Below are 15,918 nucleotides of genomic sequence, written 5' to 3' on the forward strand. Positions count from 1 at the left end.
ACATAATTTAATTATGAATGAAGATCGCTTTTGTTTTATGATAATTTAATTAAAAAATAACCAATCAATCTGAGATTGTAATTCATAAGTTTGTAGATATTTTCAAAAAGGTTGTTATCTTTAAAAATGCCATTGTCACGAGTTAAAATTCAAACATCGTTTATAAAAGAATAGGAACTACGTCGATGATTCGAATCCATTAACAAGATAGATTATTGTAAGATTATTCCGATGGTCGAGTACGGTGATGGGTTTATATTAGTTTCAAGTTGTTTCTCGTTATCTGCCGCAGGCAATTTACACTTGATCGAGGGTACGTTGAATGGAGCGAAATGTAGAAATATTCCACGATAAAATTTACAAGGGTCTGCTCAAAAGACGGATATTAAAAACGTTTTAATATTGCAACAAGATAACGACTCTACGTATACGTACAATTTTGCAATAAAATTACGCGCATCTACAACTTTTCAATAAAATAAGTATTCGATCATGAGCAAATGAAAATCGCAACCTCGATTAAATTTAACATTTATGGAATCGTTTAAACAGAATAATAATAAATACACGTTTGTAGATAGCATATATTATTAATCTTGGAAAGTCTAAAATAGAAGACAAACTTCTAGTTAGAAAATCTAAATGTCTTATTTTAAATATAATTTTTCATTAGAATTCCATTTGAATATATGAAAAACATATATAAATTTTTAGTTTCCAATACGATGACTCAGTCTTTCTAAGGTTAAAAGTTTTGTAAGAAGTAACGCTATTATCAAACTTATTGAAAGTACGACAAAAATATGAGGTGTTTATACAAAATCGAGAATATTAAACGTTATACTAGGCATGTTTATTAGATGTAAATTTTGTCAATTAGTAAATTTACAGTTTATCAACTAACCTTCCGCTCGCGGTGCAAATTGCTTGCAAAATGCGAAGACTGCAGAAGTTTTTTTATTGCCGGTAGAGTTGTAAACCGGCTGGTTCGAAAACACATTCGGCTTGAGGATTTAGCCAGACCACAAGGGCCATTTTGTCAAGCAATCAACTTATTTAGAATCGTTACGTGCTTGGCTGATTTCGAAAAAAGTTGAAACAATGTATAAACGAAAACACAAGAATGTTTATTACGAAAGTAGATTGAATCCACAAACAATATTCCTAGACTCAAAACATCAGCAAACTATTATGATGTTGAAATAGATTCATTACCATATGTACGCCATGTTTATTTACCAAACAGGATACCATATGCTTTCTATAGTATTATAGAACATCGCATTTGTACACTATTTGGCCAGAGACAAAGTACTTTTAATGTTTACTTTTAATGTTAATTGCTACTCCCCGTAAATAATATAAATTTTTTATTATAACTCCGAATTACGTGTTGTATCGTTGAAGCGTTAATATTACGAGAAATATTCTCATATGTTTCCATATAATATTTCAAGAGTGTCATGAATTTCTTAGCCCAGACTGTCTCGACATAGGACCAAGTGAAACAAAATGCTATGTTTAGACAGTATAGACAAAGTAATGAATACAAAATGAGAGGGGAGGGCTACAAGAGCTGGACAAAATCTATTAATAAAATTTTTATTTTTTCGAACATATTTTTCGTTCGTTGACAATGTCGAACAACGGTAAAAATTTTAATATTTCTATTAAACTCCATTTATCAGAATTAATAATATTGTCATGGTGCCAAATATGTTGCTGAGCTAGTATTAGATTTACGATCAACAAACGGTAATAGGAGGGAAAATCCGTAGGTTCCTATTACTTGAATTATTCAGTTATCGAAACTGTCCTGAAACAAACTTCGGATTAAATATTAAAAGCACATGGTTAATCTTTAGTTTTAACATTTAATCGTATATTGCAATACAAAAATTTGAAAACTGGATTTGTTTTATAATTTTAGCATAATTTTATAAACATGCATCCAAAAAAGGCATTTTCGACATATTGTGCTATTTTGAAAAAGGAAAGAACAAGGCAGAAATCTGTAAAAGTTTATGCAAAATGTGATAATGCCATCAAAGAACGCACGTACCGGAAGTGATTTTCTTGTTTAAAAAAAAAATTTGTTTCACTCTGAAAAATTCCTTCGAATGGATAAAGCTTCGATTCCTATGAGACCATTAAACGGCTCTCGAACAGTTTTTAACGGGGAAACAAAGGGATTTTTACGATTCAGAAATTATGAAGCTGTCCGTAACGTGAGAATATATAAAAGAATTACTTTCTGGCCAATTGAATACACGTGTTCATGTGTAGTTAATATATCCGTGTATTATTTAATATATGTATGGAATTTGCTTTTCGTATTAGATATTATTTGCAGCCAGCAATTTGCTAAAAAATTGCTAAAATTGGTTTAGTTATGTTCCTTACTGTATCTCTAGTCAATAGATTGAGAGAATTATAAATATTCCAATGGAAAATGGGATAAAATAATCGTCAAATTGAGCAAGTTTGGTAGAACTTAGTAGAACTTTTACAATAGTAAAACCTAAATGTGGTTGAGGTGGAGAAAACAGGATTTGGGACACAGTGAACTTGTAGTTTTAATTAGACTTAATAGACGGTTGCTTTACAAGTAAACGCATGCTGTTATGGTCCTATAAGGTAACGTTCTTCTGAAACGTTCCAAATTACGGTAGTAACAGTAATCGTGTATACAGGGTGTTCGGCCACCCCTGGGAAAAATTTTAATGGGAGATTCTAGAGGCCAAAATAAGACGAAAATCAAGAATATCAATTTATTGATTGAGACTTCGTTAAAAAGTCATTAACGTTTAAAGTTGCGCAAATATTTAGAACGATAATCTGCGAACAGCTATTAATGGCTCTCACTCAGAAAACTGTAAGGCTGTCAGTAAATAGTGTATACAAGTAGACCTTACATCCAACGTATTTTTTCGGCCCATTTTTCTGGGGCTCTAGAGTCCCATTAATACGCATTGCTCCCATTTTCAAACATTAAAATCCTCCAGTCCATTCAGGAGTTGTGATTTGTTAAACATAAAAACATTTCTGGTCATAGAGTATATTTTACGTAAAGAATTTTTTTCTTTAAAGTATTTAGGATTTCGGGGGTATGTGTATTCAACAAAAATGATTGTAATTGACTCCCGCAACCGAAAATAATTTTGTTAGAACAATTTAAAATTTTTTTATTTTGTCGAAAAATTTCTCTATCTTTTCGAATTTTTTTCTCGAAAGTGCGTAAGATTTCGTGGTATGTCTATTCACCAAAAATGATTGTAATTGACCCCTACAACTGAAAATAGTTTTTTTAGAACAATTTGAAATTGTTTAATTTTGTCGAAGTCCACCTACTCGTTTAAAACTCGTTTAACACGTGTTACTTCGATTTCTCTATATCAATTAACACAAAAAGTTATACATAGTAATACTTGATTGGTGAACCTTCTAAAATAAGGTAACCACAATAACGTAGACGAACTGCAGGTTACTTGGAATATAATATATTCAACCGAACCGATACTTTTTCATTTCCCATTGTCGATCCGAAAACTGTTCCATGGTATCGAAAAGGTTAAAACGCGTTGTTCCGTTGGACTCCTCGGCTTCCATAAAACTAGTCGCAGACCGTGTAACGGTACTCGGTCGGCCGCGATAACTGGCAGCTCCGGAGACCATGGAAAAAGAAAGAATCTCGAGAAGTTTGGCTTCCAAAAGAGGATCCTCCGGTATCACTCCGATCGTCCATCGTCGGAGGGAAGCCGGCAGAGCCAAGTTCATCTTCGAGCCGATGAAACGCGGCGATCGTGTCTGCAGTTCTGGCGAAAAGGCTCGCACGTGGCACTCGCGGTACTATCTGACCGTTTCATCTCGCGTTTCCTTCATCTTCATCCTCTGTTCGTCCTTGTTCGTTTAGGGAACATCTTTCTCCCCTCCCCGCCCCCGCCATGGTCACGCCGGTTGGCTCGGTTCGCGGCTTCATCGTCGGTCCTCCGGAGGCCCTGGTCTTTTTAACCGCGTGTCCGCGGGCGTATCTGCATCTGAATAAGCTCCTCGGATGCGAAATTCTGAGGACGTCACGTGGTGATATGCGACTCGGGTAACCGCGTCTTCGGGGGCTCACGCTCGTCAAGGATCGTCTTCCCGGAATGCGAGCCGATGCGACGCGCGAGAAAACACTTTGCCACGACCGCGTCGCGCGCCCTTCTTCTCCCGCGCGCGCTCGCGCTTTGCATACCGGTAGCGGCCCTCGTTCGCCAGCCTATCTCGCGAATTTTCAAACGAATGACTCATCAGCCTCGTCTCCGAGCCGCTCGGAAACATCCTTCCACCGTTTTTATGCCGACGAATTAATATACGAAATTATTCCAAGACGACGACATGTTCGGCGATATCGCAGGGACTGATACCGATACACACAGACGATTTTCTAATAGAAATTACCCTCGATGAAGCCAGCAACCACTTGGATTTTTATATGAAATTTATCTCTTCTTATTAAAATTGTTAACTTTGAATATGTGGTTCTGTAACATACAGGGTATTCGGCCACCCTTGGGAAAAATTTTAATGGGAGATTCGAGAGGCCGAAATAAGACGAAAATCAAGAGTATCAATTTTTTGATTGAGGCTTCGTTAAAAAGTTATTAAAACATTAAATTACAAAATTTCAAATCATTCTGGAAAAATTATTTTCGGTTGCGGGGATCAATTACAATAATTTTTGATGAATACACATACCCCTGAAATTCTACGCACTTTCGAGAAAAAAATTCGAGTTTCAGAATGGTAACACTGCAGCCGCTACTACAAAAAGCAAATATGTGACGAACGGTAAGGAATTGGTTTGTCAAGTTTCATTTCAGAGATATCAGTCTTTAAGGTGAAACTAAGCTGGGACTTAAAAACCCATGTCAAACAGTTAGAGAATTAGAAGATAAAATGGAGAACATACTAATCTACCATTTGTAGACACTTGGAAAAACTAGGAAAAGTCAACAAGCTTTAGGAGACAAGATAGGGTTCTTCTTTGCTCAACAGACCTAGCCCTTATAGATTATCATTTATTTCGATTTCTGAAAAACTCTTTAAATGAATAAAAATTACAAAATTACGAGTAGTTCATTTAAACATTGTTTTTCGTTAAAAGAATCTCACGTTTTTGCTTTAGAAATTGACAAGCGACCAAATAAATCGGGAAAGGGTATACAGTAATGATTCTTAAAATGAACCCAAGACGTGATTTGTAAGTTGAACATTTCTATCTCTTCTAACTGAGGGGATCCTCCTTGGAACCAGCGAAGCGTGAAGACAACGTATACTTATTTGCTACTTGTTTCTTCATTGTATGCTATTTTTTCATTTTCTGCCGATACAATTACTCTTTTTGATGCGTTTATAGAAATCATACAACTTTAAAAAGTGTAGAGGGAGAGTTAGGTGTATTAACACGTTCGCGATTGCGAGTGCTATAGCATTCATTTTCATTGTGATGCAAAATGTCATGATTGCTATAACATTCAAATTTATAAGCCACATTATCATGGATTTTTAAAAACTATTATGCACTTTAATGTAATAGTTAACTGGCTCATTGAGTATTTTCATTTTATTTTGTATTTGTGTATTTCAAAATTTCTTTTATCTAGCAGATTACGTAAATTAAGTAGAATTGCAACACTTGACGTAAATCACCAGTCCATTTTTGCAGCTCATTAAAATTTTTACTCTCCGCGAACGTGTTAACAAATTTTACAATCTTACTGTCTCTAAACATCATATATGGATAAGATATACTGAGGCGTGTAGTAGTACAAGGTGAACATTTTTTTGAATCATTTGTATTATAACTTGAATACTAAGGGGTACAGGACATTTTCAACTTCTTTTAGTATGCAGGATGTGGAACACTCTGTACAGATATGCATATGTAGAGTAGAGTTAGCAGTACAGTAATGTTTCTTAAAACGAACGTGATTCGTAAATTGAACATTTCTATCCCTTTCAACTAAAGGGGATTCCCCTTGAAGCCAGTGAAGCGTAAAAGACGACATTTAAAAAACGATTCGAGCTGGAGTGTCGGCGACGATTCGTATAAAAAACAATGCTTTTTTCTTCAATTGTCAATTATGAGTGTCGACAAAAGATAAAAGCGACTTAGAGACTCAACGATATCGTTGCATATAAATATCTGCTAGCGTTGAATTTCGCCTCTGTTGTATGAAATATGAACATGTCAACCCTGGAGCGATGTTCATCTTAAGAATCATTACTGTACGTAATAACGGAGAATATCTTTCAGGTTCATTTATTCTGTAAATCTCGTAACATGTTCGCTGTTACATTTGCATAATAGTTGATCGGAAACAGCTAGCATAAAAAGTCCATACGATATTATGAATAAAATATATTATGCTAGAGCGAATTCAAATTTACGTAGTGTAAGGCATACGCATTTAAAATGTTTACGCATCTAAATAATGTTTCAACGCGGATCCTACCGATATACTAACCAATTAAACAATATACAATTAGGTCAATTATGAATATAAAACCACACTTTATCTGATATATATGTTTATACAAGTAAACATTTGAGCAAATATTACATGATACGAAATCAGAGAGTATACATATGTATATATATGTATTTCCTTTTGTTTTTTTCCTTCTTTTATGCTATAACCAAAATTATTCGATTTTGCATCACGTAATGTTTGCTCACATGTTTACTTATATAAATAAACATATATCAGATAAAGCGTGTTGTTAGTAAAGTGTGGTTTTATATTCTTAATTGGCCCAATTCAAATTAAATACATCTCTGTTTAACATATTTATTCTTTTAACAATACAAATAAATGATGTTGGAAAATATACGACTAACGATTGAACCAGTATGAATATAAAAGTAGTTCTGATTGGAATCGGTAGCACGTAGCATTCGTTAGTAATTTCTATGCTAGCAGCGATCGTATTAAAAGAGAAGTAAAGTTAGTACAAAAAAAATAGCATGTACTTATGATTCAACCGAGTACAGTTACTTGGGACACCCTGATTCATGCGTTCGAAGATCGTGAAATGATTGAAATATTTCGAAGATGGAACGTAGGATGGCGTTCTCGAAATTCTGTGCCTCTGTGACGATAAATCGCTTCGCGCACCCATTTGTGAGTATTAGGTGCCGGGCGGAGTTTTCCCGATGTTCCCGAAGATTGTGAGTCCTCGACCCGTACACGCATGGCGCATACCTTCTATAATTTACATTTAACGAGGCATCGAGCATAAAGTACACGGATCGTCCGATCGGTGTTTCCCAAAATTGTTCCGCCATTGTTTATTGGACTTTCTAAACGCTTCTCGGCGCCCTCTCCTACGCGCGTAGCTTACACGGTACCGGGAAACGAGGCGAGCCTGGGTCGGGTGAACGATAAATTTTTCTGTAGGGTTAAAAGATCGGAGATCTAGCGGAGGCTTGGTCTCCTCCGTGGCTCGATGTTTGAAATTAAATTGTAGAAAATCGAACGGTTCTCGGTCTCGGTAAAGAAACATCCGCAGCGGCGCGCGGCCACTCGACGAGAAATACATCGAGTGGAGGAAACCTACGCGCGTCGAGGCTGCTAATAACGAGGAGAAACGCTCCCTTCGTTGTCAAAGATGGAAATGAGGTAAACTCGAAGGGCCGAGAAGGCCGCGATGGGTACGTCTCTTGATCGAGTGACTGGGAACTCGAGCATTCTCAATTAATTCAAGCGGGACTTTCACCCCTCCCACTTTTTTTCTTTCTGTTTTGTTTAAAGTCTTCGTGTTCTCGATTTCTCGAGGACGAGGGAGCAAACGCCGGGGCCCTCTGTCGAGGTCCTGCGAGCGAGATTAGTGGTACACTCGGAGCGAGTGAGAGAGAGAGAGAGAGAGAGAGAGAGAGAGAGAGAGAGAGAGAGAAAGAGAGACCATCTTCGGGGATCCCTTTATATACGAGTTTCGAGGCTCACCAGCAACGCCATCAAAGCGGCGTCTCGCTTCGCCACGCACGCCAACCCTTCTCCCCATCAGGTTGTTCAAATACTCCAAGCTAATTCTGTTTGGCTTGTTTGTTCTGACGCTGTTCGCCCTACGGTCCTGTATATTAATAACCCCCGCACTGGCCGTACTTATTACGCGGGGACTTTGGCCTCCGATCTGGGAAAGCAAAGTGATTAGAACGCCGTAAGAACACCAGCAAACACGGTCATCCCTTTCCACCCTCCTCGAGACTACGATTTTCTCGGTTAATTAACCGTTTCTGCAACACTCGCGGCAACTTTCGAAAAGATTGGCTCTCCGAAACGAGGGGGTGTCGACTCGATTCACCGACTCCGACTCCTAGAATCGCGGATCGTTCAACCCTCAAACAGCTTTCTTGTTTTTCTTGATCGGCATAGTTAGCGTCACTGTTTGTGCGAAGGCTTACTCTTTTTTTTTTTATTTATTTTATCTTATGTCACAGGCAGTTCATTTGTACAGTATAGAACGTGTAGTGCCTTAAAATTTATATTTAATCATTGAATCGATGAGTTATATAAGATTCACGATTCCTATTTTTTTTTTTTAATTGTAATGATAGGATGAATTTTTTTTTATTTTTTCATATTTTTGACACTCTGTTAAAAGTTGATGGATTGTTGGGATCGAGTTCCAACAAATGCATGTACAATGTAAAATTACATTTCAACGTATCAAAAAAAGAACCGTTAAGATGATGAAGTTTATCACTTGTTATAAAGGGTTAAAAATATTAGATTGTGTTTAAAATTATTATTTTAGGTAGCCACGATTTAGTGCATTATTCATACTCTTCATACTCTTTGGAAAACGATCTTGTTTAAAGAAACATCCACGACTTTGAAATCTTGAAATAAATGATCTACAATTATAATATTTAACCAACAATTTTCATCAATCTGATGTTTTATTACTCAAACAGAACAGCGAATAAACAAATATCCCTCAATGAATGAATCGAAAAGGAAGTTAATAGGAACATCATTATAAATAATAACATTTCTCCTCCTGAAATAAATAATTCCTTCTTGGGATATAATTTCCTCCTATCATCGAAAGGAACAGAGATTTTTGGGGTCATAATGTTATGTGTCCCGGTTCGTGTATTCGTTTAGGGGACAGTTGATTGGCTGGCTAAAAATTTGATCTCGCGAAAACGGAAGGCGATGGTGGATCTGGTCCGAGAGAGTTATACGCGGCGACTATCGTTAATCCCCGTCCGAGAAAACTGATTAGGTCGACTTAGGGCCTCCTTTCTGGAAAGCTTTCGATCTATCTCGCATTCCGTTCGCGCGACTCGCTAGGAAAAACCATCGGTTGGAAGCGGATCAAGAAGCTGGCCAACTCTAAGAGGATTCCCCTCTCTGCTCTTCGCAGGATTTTTCCAGGACCCAAGAAACCGTGCAACCGAGGCGTTTCGGGTCAAAGAGGATTCCGTAAGATGGAACACTACGCGGAGGTTAATACCACGTCGCGTGAATGACATCTTTCGTCATCTCGAGGACCGCGAGAGGATAAACCTGTCGCGGGCTTCTCGGGTTCGATCGATACCGATGAAACAAGGATCCCTGGAATCCGAGGGGAGAGCTGTTCCCAGAATCATCGCGTGTTGTCGTTTCGAGCGTAATCGCGAACATTGCAAAGTGGCCGGTAATTGTGAATAATAACACGTTTCGCGATTAAGCACGTTTGTAGGCGAGTTTGTGAATATCGAAACCAATACGGGTTGGAAATCCTTCGAGGGAACGATCCTCGATTATTTACGCGCCACGCCACGGTCCGCTTCGACTTCCAGCTTCCAATCGCGATGACGTTCGGTTCCAGTCACGCGGCCTGATCGCGATGAGCTAAGACCTCGAAGAATTTCAGGGGTAGCCAGGCTTGCCTCTTTATCGCCGATACCGCTGCCCGACCGGATCGATTACTTTCTGTTTTCGAACAACAATCAATGGCCAACGATACCTTTCGAGCCACTTGTCGGAAGTGAACGTTTTCGATCTTCTCGTAACATCGATAAAACGAATTATTTCATATTCCAACATTTAAACGACATTATACATACAGTAATTGTATCAATCGTATCTGCCAGGAGTAACAAGGCAAAACTTAATCATAAATCTCACTTGCGTCGATAAAGTAGAGTAGGTAATCAATCGCCACCTGTTGGATCATTTATTGATTTTAGATCAGTCTGTAATGTAATGTAGCACGTGTCGTACCGCTAATTGTTCTTCTTATTATTTGTTACAAATAAATCGTATATAATTAAAATAATACACTGTGCAGTAAAAACCTCAACAGTATCCTTGTCCAAGCTAACCAGTTTAGCCAACGTTTGGACTTCTTTAGCGGTTCTTTGTATTCCTTTAAAAAGCGTGTCACTAGTATTGTACGCACTGCATCTTATAACATACGTAATTAACCAGACTTTTACACATATTATGCAACTGTATTATATCAAACGGTGTACAAACCCGTAAAGAAATAAATGAAAACAGAATCAAATGCATCATCGTAGGGAACTAGGGGACAATAATTATTTCATTCACGTGTTGCGGGTCAATTGCAACGAAGAGACTTAAAATTTCGAGTGTTATAAGTGTTTTATTATTACCTATTTTTAGGATGGTTTGCTTTCGAACTAATTACGTATTTAAAATACTTATGAAATGTCAAGCAAACCAAAAGAATTATAAGACATTTACTTTTGCCCGAAATAAATAATTACATGGATGCGTAATTATATTTCGATACTCAATATCTTACAGCTAAGTTTTCAGGTATAACATCAGTCATTATATCGTCATATTACAAACAAATACGCGTAACATCAAAGAGAATAAATAGCTTTCAAGGAAATCAAATAGTTAACACGTCGATCGTTTAGCACAACTCGAATATGTTTTTAAATCCTCAATTCGCCGCGTATTATAGTGCTAGCAAATAAGCTGTCGATAACAATTTGTTATTAGCATTTGTATTGTTTCAATTTAAATGGTCAGCTATAAATTATTGAATTCTTTTGTTACTTCGCGTGTTCCTTATTGGGCAAACGTTCATAGTCGCTGTAGACATCGAACATTATAAAGCGTAGTTTCGTTCAGACTGATGTTTTTTCGTAATTTGTCTACTATAAACAAAGTAAGAAGTGAAACAATTTAGAAAAAAGGCAAAAAAAATTGAACCTTTTGCTCTATTCTGCCCAGAAATGAGTCTTTGCTGACATCGTTTTCAAATTTGCAACAAAAGATTATTGTAATATTCTTATTTTTTGTTAACTTATTTTTTACGTCACATCGACTTGTGTCATTAGTGACGATATTGTAACATGACGGTGTATATTGATATATATGAGAACATTTTAATTTCCTTTAAGTAGACTGACACATATTTTTTAATGTATAAATTAGTTGTAAGTCCTTTAATGTAATTGTTTAATTTTCAAATAATCGTGCAAATTATTCGGAAAACCTAGCTAATTGCACGAATGAAATGGTCTTGTTAAAAATGATTAGCTACTATTAAGTATTTGCTAAATAGAACATGTGTGAAATGGGCTTATTAAAAATAGTTAGTATTGAATATTTTATTATAAAATACTCTTGCAAATTATTTGGAAACCCCTGCTAAGTACAGTTAACTTTCCTATAACACGGTACTTACTCTGGAAGCACGGTTTCGATATAATACGGAGTGAGAATTGCAACGGTCCTCTTACAACACGATTTTTTTTAATACAGTGACAAATGAAAACATTAACAACAAATCCGTTCTAAATTTAGACGTAAAGGATATGTAAAAGAGTTTAGACTTGGGAAAATAATTAGAATTTTAGTTTTTTGAAAAAGATCTTTCAGTGATGGGAAAATTTAAAAAGCAACTGTCTTGCTGCTATTAGCAAGCGATTTTTGACAGAATTACAAATTAAAGATACGTTCAACTCACTAAAAGAAAATGGTTCAGACGAATAGTGATCTCAAAAAGCAGTAACGATGATTAAAGTGTTTGACAAGTCCCTAGTATTTCTAAAATTTGTACTTTATCGTTTTATAAATATGTTGAATGTTTCTTTTTGTTCTATGAAATCATTAAAACTATATTAAATAAATTTTTTGGATTTTTATTGTTTTGAAATTTCTTTTAATATACAGGACGTTCGGCCACCCCTGGGAAAAATTTTAATGGGAGATTCTAGGGGCTAAAATAAATCGAAAATCAAGAATACCAATTTGTTGATGGAGGCTTCGTTAAAAATTTTTTTCTAGAAAGTGGGAAGGATTTCGGGTGTAGGTCTATTGACCAAAAATGATTATAATTGATCCCTGCAACCAATCATAATTTTTTTAGAACGATTTGAAATTTTTGAATTTAATTTTTTAATAACTTTTTAACGAAGCGTCAATCAATAAATTGATATTCTTGATTGTCGTTTTATTTTGGCCTCTAGAATCTCCCATTCAAATTTTTCTCAGAGGTGGCCGAACACCCTGTATAATAGAGCACTACGAAAATATTTCGATATAACACGGAATGGATTTCTCTGATTTCTATTAGCTCTAGGTTTCGATACAACGCAGAACGAGTCTATCGTGTTATAGGAGGGTCGAGTGTACATAAATAAAGCTTCCGCGGAAGTTTAACCGTTCACCAAATATGGATGACGCGGTGGTCAACGAGTTAAAGACCGTACGAGGCGTGCAGTTCGCTCCGCGTATAGAAAAGATAATTAGAAATGATAGGTGGAATCGAAATAGGATCACCTGAAACAGCAATCGTGTCAAGAACGCTCGAACGGCCTCGCAAACGTTAGAAACGATCGGATCGGGTCCGTTTGGGAGAATCATTGCGCGTACATCGCGTTGTAAAGTCGGCTAGAAACACGTAGGAACGAAAAAAACATCGGGTCAGTTCCCTTCGCGAGGCGCAAACTGTGCGGAGGTCCTTCAGACAACACGTGCGCGAGGAAAACCACAAGCACATATTTGGACGTTCCACTTCCGTTTCTCTATGCGGCGTAAAGTAGATATAGACAGAAGAGGTGCGAAGTGAACTCGAGTACTCGAGGATGAGAGCACCGGGGCCGGTTTCCTCGGCTCGTTCCAGGGGAAAAAAAATCGAGCTTCCGTGCACGGGACCGTGCCGCGTAGTCCCTTCGCTTCGAAGGGAAGCGTAGGACGTTTAGCAGCTAGAAAAATCAACAGCAGGCTCAAAGAACCTTTTCAAACGGTGCGTTACGCTGCTCGATTAGCGGCACGGCACTAACGATCAACGCTGGAAGCCAATGGGAAAAAGTAGACTCGAACCGCGAGACCGATCATATCCTTTCAGTCGGCGTTCCAATTTCAGCTACTTTTTTCCACCGCCCCGGTTCTTTCTTTTTTTAAATTGGACGCGAAATAACGAGGTTGACCGACCACCGAGGCTCGTTCGTGCCTCTGTATCGAGGAACGATCACCGATTAATTATCCAGGGTTCGCGCGTTGGGCTCTCAATTTAGTCGTTATCGGGTATCGATCGACGCGGCGGCAATAGGAAAATTTCCAGCACGTGTTCCGCGGGAGCCACTTCGGGCGAGGATCGGTTGAAAAGGTGGTCGTGGCGATCGGTGGAAGCCAGGAACGGTACCGCGCGCGAAGCAACGTTCGACACCCACGTAGGGTCGCGGGAGGAGTCGCGGCGGGTCGTAGTGAAATTTTCAGCGGCGCACGGTGGTACGCGGCGCGGGGCCGTATTACACATGCACGCAGGAAACTATACGTCCTACGACGTTTAAATAAACGCATCCTCTCTCTCGCTCCGTTCGCTCCTCTCCTCCCTATCCGGCGGCCGTCTCTCTAATTTGTCCGTTCAAACAAAAAGCAATTTGTTACCCAGCGGACTGACTCTTGGTCCGTCGGTGCACGTCCCGCGCGAGACGAGCGGAGAGACCGGAGTGATCGGGAGCGAGAAAGAGCTACGAGGATCCCAGGCCGGGCGGGGTGAAGGAGGGGGAATGGAAGTGCGAGGGAGACGGAGAGACGAAACGAGAGAAAGAGTTAGGAGGCGCGCGCAATCGAGAGAGAACGCGAGACGAAGCGTGAGCGAGAGAAGGAGGAGGAGGAGGCAGTGGCTGATTTAAACCTGTCTGGCGGCCCGCTGCGCGCTTAACAACTGAAAAACAAACATGGCGCCGAGAGAGCACACCGGCCAGCGGGAGCCCACGTATGCCGCGCGCACCGAGATCATAAAGTGCTTCTGGTACCCCCGGAACCCGCTGTTCCTGCTCCACCGTGTCCATTCTGTCCACTTCGGGCACCGCGTGCTCGACTCCAACGATTTTTCCAGTACGCCGAAAAGGTGTCGCGCCACGACTTTTGGAATTTTTTCGACGTCTCTCGCGCCCCGGCCGGCTTCCTCGACTTCACACGCCGGAGACCACCTTGAATTCCCTACACGAGCGCCGGGGTTACCTCGTTGCTCGCTGGCGTACAACGCGCGATTTCGACTACGCGTAAAAGGTATCGCGTCGAATCGATCGCGAAACTTACCCCTGGGGTGACCATTGCCGGGCCGAACGGATACTTTGTCCACTCGAGCTTCTCCTCCTGTGTCGTATCCAAGAGAACAACTGCAATCAAAAAGAGATTCGCGGTTAGTCGTCGCGTGACATTGAACTCTTTGCGGCACAGGATTTCAGATGATAAAATATGTTACATAGACATTTTATTGCGTTTTAAATTAAACAAAATTGGTATATTTTTATTAAGATAGGTATCACATAATGTAAAAACATACAAAAAAATAGTAATAGTTGTCGCAATAAATCTTACGCTTGCAACAATTGATGAACCTGTATTAGCATTTTGAATGTTGCCAACACAAGTGAATACATTTGTAATATTTGTTGAAGCTATTACCAACTGCTTTACGTAAATAAGACGAAATGTAAACCTATGCACATGCAGCTATTGCAATATTTCGAGGTGGGACTAAAAATGTCCCACCATGCATTACGGTGCATCAAAAAGGTGGGACACTTTTAATCCCAGCGTGTTCCAAAGAGGTAAGGGCGCAGTCTCGTGCAAGACCCCCAAAAAATCAATTTTTTTTTTATTTCATTTTTTGAAAGTATACATATACAGGGTGTTCCGCATTTTTCCGTACACGCTTCAGCAGTGTGTTCTACAAGTAAAAATAAGACTAAAGTTGTTGGCTCCCACAAGATTCGTGGAGTCGTGTTATTTAGTAAATAGATAAGCCCAATAACTATTTACAAACACTTTAAATTTATTAACAAATATATATACACGTGTTAACAATTATACATATATAAATGGTTCGTAGATTTCTGACATCTAATTCGTACAAAATATATTCTGTTACACTCTTGGTTATTATGGATCTGACTTCTGTTCTATCCAACTGTTCTGATTGTAACTTGGTTCTGTTCTGGGTGTCACTTGTAAAGGTTCTGACTAACTGTTCAATATTCCGTGATTATATACTTATTTCAAAAATAGGAGGAGATTCTAGTGACAAATCAAAAGTTTGCCCATCCCTCGTAGGCGTCCGCGGTCCCAAGGGGCAGGTAAATGGACCCGTGAGTACGGTGAAACTAATTAGGTATGGCTTTAGGAAAAAATAAAATACATTGCCAGATGACCAAATCAAGTAATATTGAATTAAATGATGTGCCCTATAATATAAATTATTGGAATTCCCAACAAAAGTGTTTTACATATAACAATAAATTCATAAATGCTTTTGATGAATATTTATTTGCTAAATAAATACGCCAGATTTCGACCTAAGTATGTATTTAATTATTGTAGTTTTGCAAAACGAAAATGCTGTTCTCAGCTTGACGGTTTTCTGCTAACTGTGCTTGAGGCTCGGAAAAAG

At 38.5% G+C, this 15,918-nt stretch overlaps 1 protein-coding gene across 1 annotated transcript in view; it reads right to left on the reverse strand.

Moving 5' to 3' along the window:
• LOC122403105 (ephrin type-B receptor 1-B) overlaps nucleotides 1–15,918 on the reverse strand; it is a 174,044-nt gene that overhangs the window by 84,627 nt on the left and 73,499 nt on the right. Inside the window, exon 2 of the mRNA XM_043406437.1 lies at nucleotides 14,565–14,644. Within this exon, the coding sequence (XP_043262372.1) occupies nucleotides 14,565–14,644 (80 nt within the window). The remainder of the gene's footprint in view (nucleotides 1–14,564; nucleotides 14,645–15,918) is intronic.

This window comes from Colletes gigas, unplaced genomic scaffold (genome assembly GCF_013123115.1).
Source record: "Colletes gigas isolate AHSC1104 unplaced genomic scaffold, ASM1312311v1 Colletes_gigas_Sc00044, whole genome shotgun sequence".
Classification (NCBI taxonomy): Eukaryota; Metazoa; Arthropoda; class Insecta; order Hymenoptera; family Colletidae; genus Colletes; species Colletes gigas.